This window comes from Apus apus, chromosome 3 (assembly GCF_020740795.1).
Source record: "Apus apus isolate bApuApu2 chromosome 3, bApuApu2.pri.cur, whole genome shotgun sequence".
NCBI lineage: Eukaryota > Metazoa > Chordata > Aves > Apodiformes > Apodidae > Apus > Apus apus.
Genome location: NC_067284.1, coordinates 37,295,751 through 37,314,392, shown reverse-complemented (window position 1 = coordinate 37,314,392; position 18,642 = coordinate 37,295,751). Strand labels below are relative to the sequence as shown.

Sequence of the window (18,642 nt, the reverse complement as noted above, 5' to 3'; positions counted from 1 at the left end):
AGGATCTATGCAAAGAAGAGAAATTACTTCTTTGGAAGCATTTTAAAAGGAAGAAGATGCAAAAAGTGTTGATAAGCATCAGTTTTGTTCACAAACTAGTTCCCAGGTTCTTCTATAGAATGACTGAAAGAAGCTTAGGTTTGTTAGGAAAGTTACTGCATCCCACCCTAACACCCATCCTAACACCGAGTGCAACTACTGGGAGCCTTGCTTTTTTCTGGGCTCTCTCAGACTCTTGTAGAATCGTAGAATGGTTAAGGTTGGAAGGGACCTTAAGGATCACCATGTCCAAACTTCCCTGCTATGAGCAGGAACACCTCACACTAGACCAGGCTTCACAAAGCCATATATAAATACTTTTCTTGTATGTCAGGTGCTTCAAGTCCTTAATCATCTTCATGGCCCTTTGTTGGACTGGCTCCAGTATGTTCATGTACTTGTACTGTGGAGACCAAGACTGCATACAGCAGTCCAGATGTGGCCTTGCCAGTGCTGAGCAGAGGGAAAGAGTCACCTCCCTCTACCAGCTGGCACTGCTCTAACGCAGCCCATGGGGGACTGTTGGCTTTCCTCTCTGTCTTTTCTAGCTGCAGAAGTCTGGCTGCTGGTATTTCAGCGAAAGAAAATTGTGGTAGCAACAGCTACCATATCTTTCAGACATCCAGCAGAGGATGACAACACGTTCAGTAGAAAAAGGAAAAAAAATCAGTAAAATACAAAAAATCCTTTTATTCAAATAACAGACTGCATTTGCTGGCATAAGAAACCAGGCTGCTTTGAGCTGCTACAAAGAGAAATATAGATTTAGATTTATTTCTTTTTTAAATGTTAAAATCTTTGTATTTCAAATATCCACAAGTGATGCATCAGCTACTTACAAGTTTTGCACACCCCTGCAAGCTTCTGTATTAACTAGTGATACGCAAACACCGTATATGACACATGCATGGAATCAAAGCTTAATACTTAATTTGCAATTTATTTTAATTAGGATGGATATTTATCTTGAATAAATTAATGTGACACAATATTGAGAAATTCCAAATTAATTTGCATTAGTGAAAATTAATAATTCAGTAGAAATTTAATAAGCAAGTCTGAAGGTACAATACTGCTTGAAAAGACTTTTTCTTTAAAGTGCATTACAGCATTTTTGTTATCATTTTCTTTTTAACTACTCAGTAGGACTAAAAATATGGTATGTCTAGACTTTCTAAACATGTTCTTTTTTTCCAACCTTCTGTCTGGCATTTCTGGATATGCCACTCTAATCAAGCTGCTGTTGAGTCTGGAAACTCCTGGTACATAAACTGTGTATTTACACATCACTTGTCAATAATTTTATCTGAGATTCAAAGCACGGCCAGAGGGATGTGCACTTGTCCTAAATCTAACATTTCCAGATACACAGCACTTGCTGTGCTTGTGCTGCCCAGCAAGTATCAGACTTGCTCTGCCAGAACATGAGGACTAGGTCCAGTGTCACCCAAAAATATTAAGCACACTCTACCAGTGCAGCTTGTGTGACTGCACACAGTGACCGCAGACAAGTATGTGGCAGCTCTAATATGATGACATGCTCACTGCCAAGCCCACTGAAATGCTTTTCTGTGCAAGTAGAGGCTCTCCCTGCTGCTGCTTGGCACCCACAGGCACAAAGGGAGATCTGTCCTTCTATGCCAAGGAGGTCTTCCTTCAGATGCTATGTAACCATCTGGCTCTCATTGTTAATTTTCAGAAGTAAAAGGAAATCCTTCAAAATAAATACTTGTTTAAAAAAGATGAGATTGTGCTGTGCTCCCTGTGCCCTCCCTCCAGTGTGGCAGTGTTGGCCACTTAGACTTGACACAAAGAGATACCTGGAGCTGCCTCTTCTCCAAGACCTTTGTACAAGATACAACAAGATGCAGTTGCAGTTCTTCAGCACAGCTTTTCCCAGTCCTCTTAAAGAGGGCAGTGTGTGCCTTTTTCTTGGTTGGGAAGGCTGACTCCAGCTTCCTTCCTTCCTGGCTATGTTTTCAGAAAATTGCTCGCATAATAGCAAAATACATCACTCTAGTGTGATTCTGGATCACTTAAGTTGTGCAAGGGGTTATGAAGATGGCAATGCTAAGAAATTTGGGCACCCCTAGTCCTTCCGAATAGCACTTTCCTCCAGGATGAGAGGCATTGCTTTGCAAGGTGAATTACTTTGTGATACAACTGTACTACTTGTGCAATAAAGCACTGCTCATTGTCTGAAAGAGTGGCAGAATCTGGCCATTTGCAATTTTGAGCCTTAACCTGCAGCCTATGTGACTGGCTAAAGGAATTGACATATACCTTAGATAACCCTTCATTCCCCTCTCTAGCCTTCCTTCCACAAAAGAAACAACGATACAGCAGTTTAATTTCAGTAAGGGATGTTCCTTTTGCATATGCCTTACAGTGTTTCAGAAAACCAACTGGTATTTCAGATGCAATAAGAATGAAAGATTGGACTTGGTATCATTATCTGAATTCATTAATAAATATGGACAGAGAACATTGTCCCTTCAAAGGGACATAAGACATTAGCTGGTTTGGCTTCTTATTTAGGTCAAGTAAGCAGTTTAGTTTCTCAGGGGATTATTATAGTTAAATTACAGTCTCAGATGCTCTTCATAAGACAAGAAGGACACTTTAATGAGGAGCATTTTCTTATAGATGTGGTTGATCTTAATACGTGAAGGACACAGCTTCCTATTTGTTTCCAGTTAATTTCAGAATTATTTTGCTTCAGATGTCTCTGAAAACAAACAAAACAAAATGACAGGGTGAAACAGTAAACATTTACATTTGGATTTAAAAATTACATGGAGAGTGCAGGTGAATGAGCTCTTGAGTCAAATTAATGGCTGCAAGTTAGGGTTAGTCTGTGCTGTAAAATGGTTTGTCAGGACAATTATACCAGCAACCCCAAGATTACAGTGAAAATAAGGCTAAGATGACTCCGACACAGCTGTGCCAGCAACTTTGCCTAAGTGTGTGAAACTCACACCTGTACTTTTTTGTTTCACTAATATGGCTCATGCAGTTTAGGGAAATGTTGGACCCGCATGAGGCAAAGCAGCTCTTTTAGTCAGTTTGAGTTTTGACTCCAGCAAAATGTATTCCTTCTGTTTCTCTGGTGTGACTATGCCTATGATGCCCGTATCACACTACTGGTCTGGCAAACATGGGAGAAGAGATACTCTCCTCTTGGTGAGAGGCTCCAAACAGGTGTGCCCTGGGGCTAGGGCAACAGAGATGCAGGCCTGGAGGGAAGTTAATGAATAACTTAATTAATAGATAATGGAAACGTGCAAATGTGCTAAGACTTCACCAGTGGGCTTTCTTCCCAGCTTTGCCACACTACAAAAGCACATTTTTAATCTGTTCTCTAGGGGAATGGCAAGACCTGTGCATGTGGGAAGAACATCTAGGTAATAATGGTAGTCTGGTAGTCTTCAGAGCCCCAGAGTCTCTCAACCAACCACTGCTTTGAGATAGGCTGCTTGAAGTCCTGCCCATGTCAAAACTAAGAACTGAGTTACAGCTCTCAGAGCAGCACACTATTTATTTGCTCCCTCTCTTTCTTCCTTTGTAATCACCCTTGATTGCTCCCTGGGATTGCACATTAGGGAAAAGTGAAAACAGCAGGCAGTAAAAAAATCACCAAACAATGAAAATTAACAAAGTGGGTGATAACCCCAAATCTGCACTGAAAACTATTTTAGAGAAGAGGGACTTTGAAAAGTGCTGAAAAGATAAGGCTCCAGTCACAGATTTGGGTTCCTCACTTCAATACCCTAAGGCTGCAAAGTTTACCTCAGCCTTCAGCAGCAGGTAAGGGGAGCTGCGAAAGAAACAGCCAGCTTAGAGGATCAGTAGTACGAAAGCTCCAGAGAAACATCTTAGAAAAACAGCACAAAAGAATTATGAAGTTGTGGTGGGGTCAGAAAGCTTGGGTTTCACTTGTGGCACTGCCTTTAACCTTCTGTTATACAGGAACCTGCATTTCAGCACAACCAAGGTTAAAAAAAAAAAAAAGTTCACCTCAGCCTGTTTCATACAATTACTTTTTAAAAAATCAGTACAAAATGAAAATACATAAAAGCACTTTTTTCAAGCAAAAACTGCCTCAACTGTTGAGCTCATGACAAGAAGAAAACAGCTGTGTAGCTTTTTCGTTCCCGATTACATCTCTCTTTGTTCTACTTTTTGGTTTTTGTCTCCTATTTAATAGACATCCAGGCTCAGTCATCTGAGACCATTCCTTTTCCAGCACTTGTATGAAATTCAAGTGCAGAAATCAACGTCCTGAAACAGCCTGACACCAGTATTCATTTTCAGCTCTCCAGGTGGCTGGACCATGTTGTTTCTGTTCTTTTCCAGCCATGAGGTTACAAGCAGCTATCAACACTGGAGACAGAAGCTGTCTTCTCTGGTTTTGCTGCTGGTTTTTCTTGTTGCTGCTCCTCCATGCCTCCATCTTATTTTTTTTGCAGGGACATGGGATGAGGCATTATAGCAGTATCAGAGCTATTCCAGTTCATTGCAAAGAACATCCTCTCTCACCATTTTTCTCACATTCAAGAAAAAGCGCCATTGACATCGTTAATGCCTTCTAAAAGACTGGTAAAGTGAGTGCTCTCCTCATTAAAAAAAAAAAAAAATCTCTGAAAAAACAATTCATGGCAGTAGAGGAAAGAAACCTGTGTTGTTAAAGAGCAAGCCACACATTTTAAATGCTTTCAGATTTTTTTCCTACTTTCTCTTGAATCTTTAATGAAAGGTTAAAATATGTTAATGGTGGTTGTTGCTATAGCAAGCTCAGGCATCTGTAGTCAAGTCCCTTGTTTAATTGCTTATTGTCCTGGAGCGATGAGGTCATGTTAATGTCATTGACCCTCTAGGCACTTTTATTCTGTCCAAATTAGCATAGCAATAACCTGAGGCAAATCTCTGTTCTTTCTTTCTCCCTTCTGCTTAGGGGGAGGAGTAGCTCTGACTAGTATCATCCTGGCATGCTTTGGCCCTGATTGCAGAAGGGTTTTTGTGAGTGCACTGATGAATCACTGGAAATAGTAAATACTGATTTTCTCAAAGCACACCTGACTGCTGAATTTTGCTTCTGTATTTCATTAAAAATTTTCTCCTTCTAACTTGGGTCAATAGATTTCATTTATAGATATAATATATACCAAATAAAAAGGAAATATTAATAAATAGCATAAATGTCCTGAGGAAGGGAAGGACAATGGTTGACTAACGAATTCTTGAAGTAGAACTATGGGATACTTCATAATCCAAGATGGATAGTGATCTTCCTGGAAGTGACTAAGGCCCTTTCTTTCATGCTTTGTCAGATACCTCAAAGAAGACAGCTAATGAAGTGAAACCTTGTCTCTATTGACAGGAAGTTTAAATGGCAGGTGGGTAAAGTGGTATAATTAGAGGCTGATCTTCTAGGTTGACATTGCTTCTTGAAACTGTTTTTCCCTTAATGCCTATAGTAAAAAATACTGTTTGAGTCAAAACAGAGTTTTATTCTCTCTCAGTTTCTTTACATTGTAAAACAAGTGCCCATCTTCAATGGCATGTGGACTGAGGAAGTAATGCATTATGTGAGGAGCTTTACTTTGTAAATTTTTTTAGTCTTTCCTGTAACTTTGCAGTTTCTGTGGCTGTGAGCAGGGAACAAGATACAGATACCACACACAGCCCTAAATGTCCCATTTCAGGGGAGTCTGGGCATTTCGGAAAAAAAGTAAGCTTATTTCAGATCCAGTGCATGGCTTGAGTCAAACAGAATAGAAAAGTTGCATGCCATTCTACCATAAATACAAAGTACATTTTCAAATAAAATACCACTTCCTAATAAAGTATTTTTTTAAAGTCTCCAGAACACAACATTTCAAGTTTTTCTGGGTTTTCAGGGGCTTTTCCTAACAAGAGAAGCAATTCAGCTGAACCAAGTAAAGTTCATGGAAGGTTCAACTACATGATTTCACTCAGATTTAGGAAAAACATCTAATCTGTGTTTAGATGAAAATGATGCATAGAGCCTTTAGAACAAAGGCTCTCTTCACTAGCACTTTAAGTCTTCTGCAGACTGCCAGAGCAGAACCTCAAGGATTTGATGAAAACACAGGTAATGCCTGAAAGCTTTTTAAGAGACAAACCTTAGTCATGCACAATAAGGTGTCCAATTCTGAAAACAGGAAAAGGATTGCATTTAGAGTCCTAGCAAACTGGCACAAATGAGGAAAAAGCAGTCAGGTTTTCAGATAAAAAGCTTTTATCTGGGTTTCTGCGTGGTTTTCTAAGGATAAGTGTTAGCCTAGCTAAGGTTTTTTCTCCACCTGTAAACCTGGCCTTCCATGTGCACTTCTACCACCAGAACAACCATAGGTAAAAAAGGTGTCATCGTTAGGAGTGACAGGGGATCACAAGTGGCAGTTCAACAGTGCCCTTCCTGCCTTGTCCACAGAACACTCGTGGAGACAGTGGCAGCTTCCAGGGAAAACCCTCCCTTGTTTTGGGGAGTGAAGGTTACCAACCAGTCTGAAAAATCACTCTGCCTGCACTTATTTGCATCCATAAGGGATGATAGGTCACACTCACCTTCTTCCTTCAGAGAGTGCATCCTTATTTCTAACCGTGGTGTCTTGAAATACTTTTCTTATGTTTTCAATTACATTTTCATCCACATACTCATAGTCGTGCTCTTCTTCTTCCTCTTCATTTTCTGTCTCACACTTTCCAAGTGCCTTCTTTGTTAGACCTGAGTAATTAGCAAAAAATAACTGTAACAAAATGGAACATTCCACCCTGCCCACAAAAATATACAATTCATAGAGACAGCCACGACAGCTAAAAACAAGGGAAGCAAGGTTCTCCTCAGTTACCTCATTTTCACAGAGATCTTGCTCAAGTTCCTGGACAGAACTTGTGGCAGGTCAAGAATGAAACCTAGATGAGCATTGCATAAAATAGTCTTCACTATAAAGAACTCCTCTTTCAGCTTTTGCATAGTACATGTACCTCAAAGCCTGTGGCCAAACCAGATAATCTGTTGTCTATTCTCTGCTAGCTGTTCACAGGTAAGTCTAAGTAAGGTTTACTAAAATGGTTTAAAAGTGTGATCATTGACAGTGTAAAAGCAGGCAGATAAAATTGTCTGACCATATCAAGAGAAGAGCAATCCGCCATGCACATCATCTATGATCCCTATAGCAGGTGTGTTCCCAGGGTCTTTTGTTTCATTGCCTGAAGAGGTGATCCAGGAGGAGCTAGGAAATGGTGGTGTTACTTTTGGATTTTCTAGAGCCAAAACCTTCGGTTTTCTTGTTCAAAGGTGATATAACACAAAACGCAGGCTTGAAAGTGTCTTGAGGTTAAAATTAAAAGTTTTGAAATACATTTTTTCATGTCCACCTGGACCAATCTGGAGCAATACAGAGGACAAACTTTCAAAAAAACAGTAGGCTTTTCTAACAAGGGTAGAGATCCTCACAGGAGGCCTCTTTGCATCTCTAGCATCAGGGCAGGCTGTGCTTTAACTCTTGGCACAGCAGCAGCTTCACATTGCAGCTCACACCAGTGAGCAACAGGATGCTGCCAAAAGACCCCAGGATGTTCTCTCCTGCCCAGCTGGTCCTACTGCTCCCCTAGGGCCAGAGAGAGCCCTGTAGGATGCATGGGACCACAGGTCACATGGAGCAGGAGTCCACAAGGATCAGTCACCAGCTGGCTTTTGTCTCCCCTCCAGAGCCTTCGCATCCCTTGGCCCAGGCCACAGTGGGGAAGAGCAGGTGGCAGCAGGACCAGACAAGGCTGAGACAGCAACACAGGAGCAGCTCATCCTTAGAGATTATCAGAAAGCTTCACATTAAATGGAGCTGAGAAGAAATTGTGTTTCTAAAGCAAAATGTTCCACCTGAAGGGCCAAAGTGTGTGAAAGGCTGCTTTTGGTACAGCTGTCCCTCTTTGGTTAATTTGCTACCACGTGATGTGAAACAACCTGCAAATGTGCACAAAGCCTTACATCCTATCTGACCTCCCAGCAAGGCCACGCTTGTCAAACAGGTCCTTCTTTATAGGACTGAGCTTCTCAAACAAGAATCCTCCCACGGTTACTCTTGGAACCACTGTGTGTCCCTTCACCAAGAAAATAGCTGTACACTCTTTCAACTGCCTCAAAACCCCACATGTGTTCTTAGTGAGACTTTCCATGCTGAAGTATGTCTCCCTGAAGAAAACTGGGCAGGACTAATTTCTTTCTGAAGTTGTGATCCTCTCCTTTATAGATTTTTTTAAGGCCAGAAATAACCATAAAGTTAATCAAGCAGCTGACTGGCCACACTAGTGCAGAGTTTATCACAGACAAGTCCTGTAAGTCCCCCTGCTACTTTTTAGGAATAAGAAAATTAGCAAAGTATTTCCAGACCTAGGCATCAAAAGGAAAAAAAAAAAACAAACAACAAAAACCCAAACCTATGATGTCAGATTTAATGAAGATCTCACACATGTGGCCACTATCTTGTTAATAAGATTTCTAGGTTTGCATTGATTTGTAAGTGGGCTGTGTTGATACAAGTAGAAATAAACTGATGAATAAAACAGGCATGGAAAGAACAAGGTAATCCCAGTGATTCAGCAAGGGAAATACTGTTTGTGCACTTAGACTTGCTAATGTGGATGTTATGTACAGGTTGCTCATGGATGGTGTAGCTAGACTTTCTTCTTTCCCAGGCACGTGCAAACAAAATTATATGCTGCTAAGCAAGACAGCTCAAGGAGAAAGGAAATTAATGTCATCAGGCCAGATTAAATCACAGCTGTCTCCAGTCCCAAACCTGTGCAGGATACCTTCTGAAATGTGTGTATTTACACTTCAATAAAGCATTAGGCAATGAATGGGACAAGCTGAATGATCCCAAGGGAATGCTGAACAGTGACATCAATGCAATTTGCTTCCCTGTCTGGGAAAAAAAACAACTATTAGCCTCAACACTGAATTACTGAAAAAGATACACCATCTCAGTCTGCTAAGAAAAAGTTTATGTCATTATGCTGTCTATCCATCCATCTGTCAATCTCTTCAATACTTTTTAAAGTTATTTTGCCAATTTCAGGCAGATTTGAGAAGGGAGCAGAAGTCTCAATGTGATTACAAAAGTGAGAGTTGAATTAGTTCCTCTGCTGAAAGAAAAGCATGCAGAACACAGCTGTCACACACTCCATTTGGCAGCAGACAGCAGGATAAATCAGCATGTGCATATTGGTTGGCCACTCCACACACACATAGCTCCAGACCTGCTCTTTTTGATTTGATAGGAGTGCCATAAGGAGAGTTTTGGTTATTATAGAGGAAAGGGGAGAGCAGCAGTAAGGGACAACAGACCTGAACACTTATTAAACCAAATTTCATTAATTCTGCTCTTCCTGGAACAATTTGTGTAATTGCATTTGCCTTTATAGTGGAAGGATAGTGCTCTGCAGACTAAAAATTTCCATTTATCTCACTTGTATCCTCGAGCGGGCAGGATTTGGGCTTTTTTTTCATTGGAATATACTTGCTGGTTTTTTACAAATTTCAAGGTCACAGGCAGTTTACCTAACATTCTGTTCTGCCCTCCCTCAAGAGGCAGGCAACAGAAGTGACCCAGCCCATCAGAACCCTTGCTTGAATGCAACCAGTGCTAGAAACCCCAGCTCATGTACATACAACACTCCACACCTACATGCCCCTGGCCATGATCATAGCACAGTTTGAAGCTGTGGTAAATATCTCAGTTCCAGAATTATGCTGCATAAATTCACATTCAGCCACATTAATAACATTTAGTGTTCATATTTATGCCTAACTTGAATACTATAGCTGTGAATTATTACGTGGAATGATATGATGAAATAAACACGATAGGACCACATCCTTATTTTTGCACATCACTTAAGCAAAAAAGCACAGAACAGAAGGCCTATGAATAAGCCAAGTGTTTTTCTGGACAGTAGCACAGTAGCATTTTATTTGCTGTGTGCCTGGTTCTGATACTTCTCATTGCTAATGAGAGCTAATAGCTCAGGGAAGGCTACTGAAAGCTTATGAGTAATAGCCAAATCAGAGCCCATAAAACTAATGGACTCTTCCTTGAGCTAGTATCCATCAAACACTCTTTCACATGATGATGTAGCATGTCTTTAAAAACTATTAAGTACCACAACCAAAATATTTCATAGGCACTGTAGGGTTACACTTCATTTATGTGTAATGTTCATCTCCCTCTGGAATCTGCTAACGCGTTGCTTGGAAAAGTGTAATCTTAAATTTAATTTCTTAAAAAATCTTAAATTTCCTGAAAACAACATCTGTTGACCGCTTTCACTGTCATTTTATTTTATTTTAATTTTTAATTTTTGTCTTTGTCACTTCTCTTCTAGGCTGTTTTGCTGGTTTATCGAATTCTTACCAACACTCATTTCCACTGTTGCACTACTGCTTCTTTTTGTAAAATTAATCCTCAGTATATCAACAACTCTTGCAAATGAGAAAATGTTACCACAAGTTTTAAACAATCAAAATTTTAGGCCCCATCATACCTTCCTGCAAGAGGATGAGGAGAAGGGCTCAGGGCATCATCCTTCACACCTCAGGCTCCCAGCTCCTGCTCTGCACAGGGCTGGTGGAGCAAGGCCATAACTCCTCCTTGCAACCACTTCTACAAGCTCCTTCCTGGAATCTCTGCATATTATTGCAATTAAAACCAGTCATATCTAATAAATGAGGGAAATAGATAAAGATTCAGAGCCTATACTTTCTTTCCCTAACTGTACAACAGTTTAGAGTTTGGGTAAGAAGAAAGTTGATTGAAAATGTTCAAATACAATTTACTTGCCATCCTATGAAGTTATGTCATCTCCATCTTTAAGTAATTTTCTTACCTTTGTTTAAAACTTAATTTGGAAGATGTGTTGGCCAATGATATACTTTGTTCATAGGGCAAAAACCAGGTAAAGAAGTCCATCTATTTTTTTTAAACATACTTACAGGACAATAGAAGCTAAAATATCTAAACAACAGTTTTGCCCTAATCAAAGACTGAGCTAATGTGTAGAGGCTGGAGAGAGCTGTCCTGCATACACACAGTAAAGAATTCCTAATTCATATTGCTTATCCCTATGTGCCTGATTCAGAACACTAATACAAAATCTCTTTGTCATCAAAGAAGAAACAGCAGCTTTTTTTTTTTCAAAATAATTCAGAATTCAATGTTTTTAGCTTTGGGGGAATATTATGTTTAATTAGTTTTAATGTTTGGTTTAGAGCACAGCCCCATAATCAAAGGTATTGCCCTAACTGACAGGACAGCAAGCTACAGCACAGGGACAGAAATTTCTTACACTATCTTTATTGCCAAATTTACTATATGTTACACGTGCATCCTAAGTTGCAATCAGAAGGTCTATTCATGTATCTCTTTCTCCAGCCCACTAGCCTCCTAAATCAAGTGCCTAAATTCAGAATCTATAATTATCTTCCCTAAAATGTCCTGACATCAATAAATAAAAGCAACACAAACACTTTTTTTATTTCAGACTATAACAATTCCAGAAACCTAAGATCTGAGCAAGAAGATTAGATAATGATTTAGAAACTCCACTTAGAATATATTTCAAGGTTAAAGAAAAACAGATACAGCAGCTTTCTGATGAGAGTTATTATCCTGCAGATGTTTCTATTGTTTCTAATTCATTCAAACTCAGTCAAATATAAGAAAATACAATAGTATCTGAAGTGGCCAATTCAGGTTTAATTGCAACAGAAGAAAATATTTAATTTCTTAGAAACAAAGATAATAAGTCCTATCTTCATTAACATGAACTCTGTAAGGAAGGACAATAGGGGCTTTAAAACTGAAAGAAAAACATGTTGCTTTTCAGAACTGTCTAGCCTTTGGCAAGAAACAGCCGTTGTCTCTGTAACTGTTTTTTTAAGAGCACAAATTCAACATCCTTATTCGGAATTTGAAACAGGATGGTGCTTTGAAGGGGGGCTTAACATTCACCAGTAGAAGTTTAAAGATTAGTCAGTGAATGGTGCATTTCCTCCCACTCAAAACCCACAGGAGTGTGTCTGTGTTATTAGTCTTGACATATTTTCTAATCCATTATCTTGTGAATTAGTAGAGCAGAGTATATACTCTGGAACAGGCAAGCTTGCTGCACGCAACAGTGGACTCCTGGGGATCCCTTGGCTGGCCAGGAAGAACTGCTATACCATTTAATCCAATCTCCTGTATAATTCTGCAGTTATCTTTGAATTAACCCAAATAATTCTGGGCTATACTAACACACATCTTTCATAAAAACCTTTAGCTTTGATTTGGGTATGTCAGCATACAATCCATCACTGCTCTTTGGTCTAGGTAGAATCTGCCTTTTAACTCACATTATATTCAAATTTAGACAATGTTTGCACAGGGATATACTTCAAGGCAATCAAACAAGAAGCAATTTCCTAGCCTTGCAAAATAAGAGACATTATGATACTACCTCTTGATTTTCTATGTGCTTACTAAACAGAGGTACTAAGAGTTTGTTTGAAACCCTCAGCAACAAAGGCCATTCTTTACCTGATCTGTGAGTAGTCTAAGCTAACACAATATATAGGATAAACTTCAAATTAACTAATTGCAGCTTTCATGAGGAATGAGGCAGGAAACATATGATTGATGAGCCAGGAACCGGACTAGCTGGGAAGATTGAGTGCTGTGAATCTTTACAGGACCAGAGCTAAGCAAGCCTTCAGCAGCCCTAACAGCATTTTTTTCTCTAATAGTCTTGGCCATACACTTAGGGCTACTTGCAAAACACAGGTCTCTAGCCATAAACTCTGGGAAATAGACAGAAAGAAAAAGAGCCTGATTGATACCTAAAGTTTAAAAGAAATGTGCCTATTGGAAGCAAGAATTAAGTCAATAATCTACTGTTACAATTGATGTCTGGTCTCAAACAGCAAAAAACTCTGCTTTCATAGAAGGGTTACCACAATAAAGGTTAAGATCTTGATGGAATGAAGGCCAAAGGAAATGGAGCAAAAATAGCTAAGAGAAGATAATTTAAAACTTGAAATGTCCCTAGGAAAAACGTTGTTCTCGATTAGACTGTTTCAGAATTAAAAACAATTGAAGAGTTGGCTATGAAAAACAGACTCATACTAGAAAGTGAAAAATAGCAATTAAACATCAAATGTTCTTGGAGATGCTGGAAAAGGTTTATCAAAGACATATAAATAAGGCTCATTGGGATGGACAAAAGAGTAATGATGTGAGCCCAGAACTAATAAACAGAGAGAAGGCAGGCAAACTTAAAATGGGGCAGACGAAACAGTCAGCAACGTTGCCTTGGCTCACTGCAGTGCTGAAAAATTTCAGTAGAAGATCCAAATCAAAAACGTTTTCAAGAAGTCCAAGTATGTTTTCTAGCATCCAGAACCAAAAGTTGCATAAGCCAACAAGTATCGTGAAGAAGAAGGCAGAAACTTTGCTGATGATTCATTAATGACATGGATGATAGATAGAGTGTACTGTCAGTAAGTCTGCAGATGATAGAAAACTGGGAGGTGTAGTTGAGATAATTGTGCTGCTATTCAGAGGAACCTGGACTGGGCAGAGATTAATCTCATTAAGTTTAGTGAATGAAAACACAAGGCCCTGCAGCTCCAGAAGAATAGCTCCATACACCAGTACGGGCTGGGGCTGCCTGGCTGGCAAATAACTTTGCATAAAAACATTATGGGGGCCCTGGCAGACAAGCTGGACATGAGCCAGCAACGTGTTCTCATGGCAAAGAAGTCCAACAACTCCTGGACTGCATTAGGCAAGGCAGAAACCAGCAGACATCCTTACTCATCTGCTGAGAGCACACCTGGAGTGCTGAGTCCAGATTTGGGCTCCCCAGAACCAGAGGGACCTGGAAATTCTGGAGTGAGTCTTGCAAAGGGCTATAATGGTGATCAAAGAACTGGAGCATCCGAAATAGAAGGGGAAGCTGAGATGGCTTGGACTATCCAGCCTAGTGAAGAGGAGGCTCAGGGAGGATCTTATCACTGGGTATAAATACCTAATGGGAATATGTGAAGATCTTCTCAGACTCTTCTCAGTGGTGCCCAGTGACAAAAGAAACACAAGTAGCAAATACTCTCACAGTAGGAAAATGGCTCCAATACAATGAATGGGAAGACTAGGTGATCTCCCAGTCCTGTTATTGAGTTGAAGCCTTAGTAATGTTAGCTCCAAACTTCTCTTCACAACCAAGGGATCTTAGTTTAGAAACTACTGTAAGAGTTTCTGTAAGAGGCCCAGGAAGTGACTGTACAACTGCACTTCTCACTGCATGAACGAAGCAGCTGCATTAAGAAAAATCTTTGGAAAATCTGTAAAACCATTATGGGACTTCAGCCTGCATGGCTTTCCCTGTCTGTGATGAGTCTAAACCCATCAAGCAAAGCACCTCCACAAGCACTGACTTCTGTGCATGTGAACAAGCCAGTCCTTGGCATGAACAATCTTGTCCAATATACTCATCAATGACCTGGACAAAGGGATAGAGTGTACTCTTAACAAGTTTGTAGATTATACAAAACTGGGAGGGGTGGCTTACATGTCAGAAGGCTGTGCAGACATCCAGTGTGACCTGGACAGGTTGGAGAGCTGGGCAGGGAGAAACCTAATGAAGTTCAATAAGGGCAGCTATAAAGTATTCCACATGGGGAAGAACAGCCCCATGCACCAGTATGGGTTAGAGGCTGACCTGCTGGAAAGCAGCTCTGGTGAAAAAGACCTGGAAGTTATGGTGGACAACAGGCTGACTATGAGCCAACAATTTGCCTTTGCAGGCAAGAAGATCAAGGCCATCCTGCAATGCATTAAGAAGAGCATGGCCAGCAGGTCGAGGGAGATCATTTCTGCCCTGGTGAGGCCTCACCTGGAGTACTATGTGTCATTCTGGGCTCCCCAGTTCAAGAAGGACAAGGAATTACTGGAGAGAGTCCAGCACAGGGCCACTAAGATGATTAGGGGACTGGAGTGTCTACCGTATGAAGAAAGGCTGAGAGAGCTGGGGCTGTTCAGCTTGGAGAAAATAAAGCTGGGAGGGGATGTCATTAATGCTCATATATATCTAAAGGGTGGGTGTCAGGAGGATGGGGCCAGATGCTTCTCAGTGATATCCAGTGACAGAACAAGGGGTAATTGTCACAACTGGTACACAGGAGATTTAATCTGAATATGAGAAAATACTTCTTTACTCTGACGGTCACAGAGCACTGTGACAAGCTGCCTAGGGAGGCTGTGGAGCTTCCATCCCTGCAGACATTCAAAACCCACCTGGATATGTTCCTGTGTAATCTGCTCTAGAGGATCCTACTCTAGCAGGGGAGTTGGACTAGATGGTCTCCAGAGGTCTCTTCCAATCCTGGCCATTCTGTGATTCTATAATTCTGAAACTTCAAGCCTGGTTTATTTCAGTAAGAATGCTTTGCTCATGTCTTCTTCAGGTGCATCCCCTCCTGTTTCCCATGGCTGCCTCTTCCCACAGACAGTAACCCATGTAATAGACCCAACTGACCCCTGTAGCATGGGCAGTGGTTTTCCAAGTTAAGCCCCAGTGATATGCAGGTAGTTCCCTTGGCAACAAAACAAACAATATTAACCCATCTTAGTATTCTGTTTTTTTTTCTGGGGTTTAAACAGAGGATAGTGTCCTTCGTAGATGCCAATATGGAATCTTCACCATTTATTCCTATAAAATCTAATCAAATAATTAAGCAGTAGCAAAATGTAGCCTGCAGAGAGATTTTTCAAATCCACAAAATAGCAAATTTTGGATTATAATTCAAATAGCCAGATGCCAAAATACCTTTCAAAAACCAGTCCCCAAATAACAAAAATCAGCTTCCACAGCAATGAGAATTTGTGACTCTTACACACATCAGAGCAATTTTTCACTATGAAAGTTGATTACATTGCATTTGGAAGTTTCAATATGCATAGTTGCAAACAGACAGTCCTTTTTAAGAGCCTCATACACTGAATGACAAGACAATATAGAGAAACTTTATGGAAAGTTTTTGTATTAATACAAATTATCAGTTAATAAATGCTCTGAGGACAAAAAATTGTGCTTTAGTCTTCCAAATATCCCATTGTTGTAGTTAATGTGATGTATTCTTATTTCAGATATAACTGGTGAATGAGAGATTAATTAAATCAATTTAACTTTTTATATTAACTTCAAAGTCTTTTGGATTTGTCCTCTTATCATCTAGCTTAACTTCAGTATGTTTTCTTTCTGAAAAAGGAAAAACTTGAAAGATAGGTACAAAAACTAATCACCTATCAAAAATGCTTGGGAAATCCAAGCAAATGGTGACTTAAAAATTATCAGACAAGTAATTAATTCAATATTATTTTTTCTTCAAAATCTAAAAATGTGAGTTGAAGACATCTTCATATATGTAGTGTAAACTGCTTGCTCAACTTTAACACCTGTTTGAATCAGTTGTTTTTAATCACAGACCATCTGTAAGCACCATCCTAAAGCAAAAAGAATGTATCTTTTCCACATATCTGTTCCTAAAAACTACTGAATATTCATGCTGCAGTGTCAAAGAGAGTTTGATACCATGCTGCTGTTGAGAGCTTGGATGAATTTGCCTTACGGCATTTACAGATGAAGAACAGAAATGTTCACTTTACATCTCTTTTGACTAAGCCAGAGATTCCAAGTGAAATCATGCAAGATAATCCTGTATGTAAATTATTTATCAGGGCTGGGCTTAAGCTTTGTTATATTAACAACTCAAACCATAAAGCTTAACTGACCTTCAATCACACTGGTTTCCACTAGTGTAGCTTTCCCAGTCGTGTCCTTCTTATTCTCACGATGCACCAAATCATTTTGACAACTAACTTGTAGTTCTGAAACATCGGCAGGTTGAATTGAGCACAATTTCTTGGTGGTCTCTAAGCAGAAATTCTGAAATTACATAGAAGAGCACACTGACTTTACGTGTAAAGTGTTTCTCCAAACTGGATGCTTTCAGAGATTTGACATGTAAGAACAATACTCTTTGGGTGACTTCTGTGAATTTTAACCACAAATCTTCTGTTTGTCAGAGTAAGGCATCAATCATATTTACTACAATGCTTGTCTTTGAGGCATGTACATCACAAAATAACATGACCAGAAGGAACCTTAAGTGAGGACATTACCTTTAAAACCTGTCCAGTCTTCCTTTTCTTGTTTGTGGTCACGCATACACACTGAGGGAGATTTATGTACCCCTTTTAATTGATACATATTTCTTTCTGATTAACTATTTTAATTGGACTGATCATTCATTTAATGAGTTCTGTTACATCCTATATCACATATTCATATAAAGTTTGACATTTCAATTACATTTATTCAGTGGTATTAGCATAGTGAGCATAGTTAGATGATAGGAACAGGCAATTATAGAGTAATTAATTATAGTGTTATTACATTGCAGAAAGTAAGTTACATGGCTGCAATAGTTGCATCCCTTGAAATTCTGGCTTGACACATGTATTTCAATAATTCTGGGCATTTTAATTCTGAGATATTTATGTCATAAATCCTTTCAGTCAAATACATCTGTATAAATAAGAGTCAATTAAAAGTGTCAGAAAGTATGTCTTCATTGAAGCTATAACAGTAGGTCCTGTGTAGGTACTGTTCAATTGCAATTATACCAGAGCATATATTTAAAAAAATAATCAGTATAGATTTTCCATTTAAAATAAAATGTAGATTTTCCTCAGCAACGAAAAACCCATCCTGTTCAGGTGGAGAAGGTCATGCTGGTAAAACTGACAGCAGCTACACAGTAGTAATAGTGTCTGATCTTTTCAGAATAAACCCACAATTTGCAAAAGCACAACATGAACCTGCATTTTATGACAATCTGCCCCTTTTGGAAAATGGTATCAGCTAGCAACAAGAAAGGAACTTGTAATCAAAACAGAAAATTTTATGATGAAATCTGTAAAACATATAGACAATTTTCCTCAGTGGGTGGGTCACGATATGACATAAGTGAAGACCTTAATTTTTCAGTTAGTAGCAGTTTTCCGCATTCCCTAAAATAAACACTGCAAGCTCAATCTGCAGAGGTTGACTGAATTACAGTATTCAATGTAAGTTTGTACAGTACAGGCTGTACAATGCTGTCTGCAGCTCTCCTTGACTGCAAAAGAGCCTCTGAGGTCAAGCAAAGCTTTAAGCAGTGATCTAATTCACAAAAACCCCAGGGATTTGGAAAAAAAAAAAAAAAAAGGAGATACAGCTGAGAAACATTTTGCAAAGAGGACAGAAATGGCAGAAGTTCTTGGCAACAGAGAATTAAAATAGTCCAAAGGAAAAGATACTGTTCAAACTAGGACGATACTCAGCTGGTGTATTGTGGAATAACTTCATTGAGCTTACTGGACCCTTGTCCCCACCAACAGAGTCTGGCCTGTGTGCACCACGTGTTTGCTGCTAGTCTGGCCTGACAATATGAGCACACACTTTGCAGCTGGTTACTGAGAAATGTCTACTTTCTGCTCACTT

At 39.6% G+C, this 18,642-nt stretch overlaps 1 protein-coding gene across 1 annotated transcript in view; it reads right to left on the bottom strand.

The window, feature by feature from the left end:
• Window positions 1-6,623: 6,623 nt before the first annotated feature.
• THEMIS (thymocyte selection associated) overlaps window positions 6,624-18,642 on the bottom strand; it is a 75,999-nt gene continuing 63,980 nt past the window's right edge. Inside the window, exons 5-6 of the mRNA XM_051613031.1 lie at window positions 16,902-17,043; window positions 6,624-6,787 (exon numbers count right to left, since the gene is read on the bottom strand). Coding sequence (XP_051468991.1) covers window positions 6,624-6,787; window positions 16,902-17,043 — 306 coding nt within the window. The remainder of the gene's footprint in view (window positions 6,788-16,901; window positions 17,044-18,642) is intronic.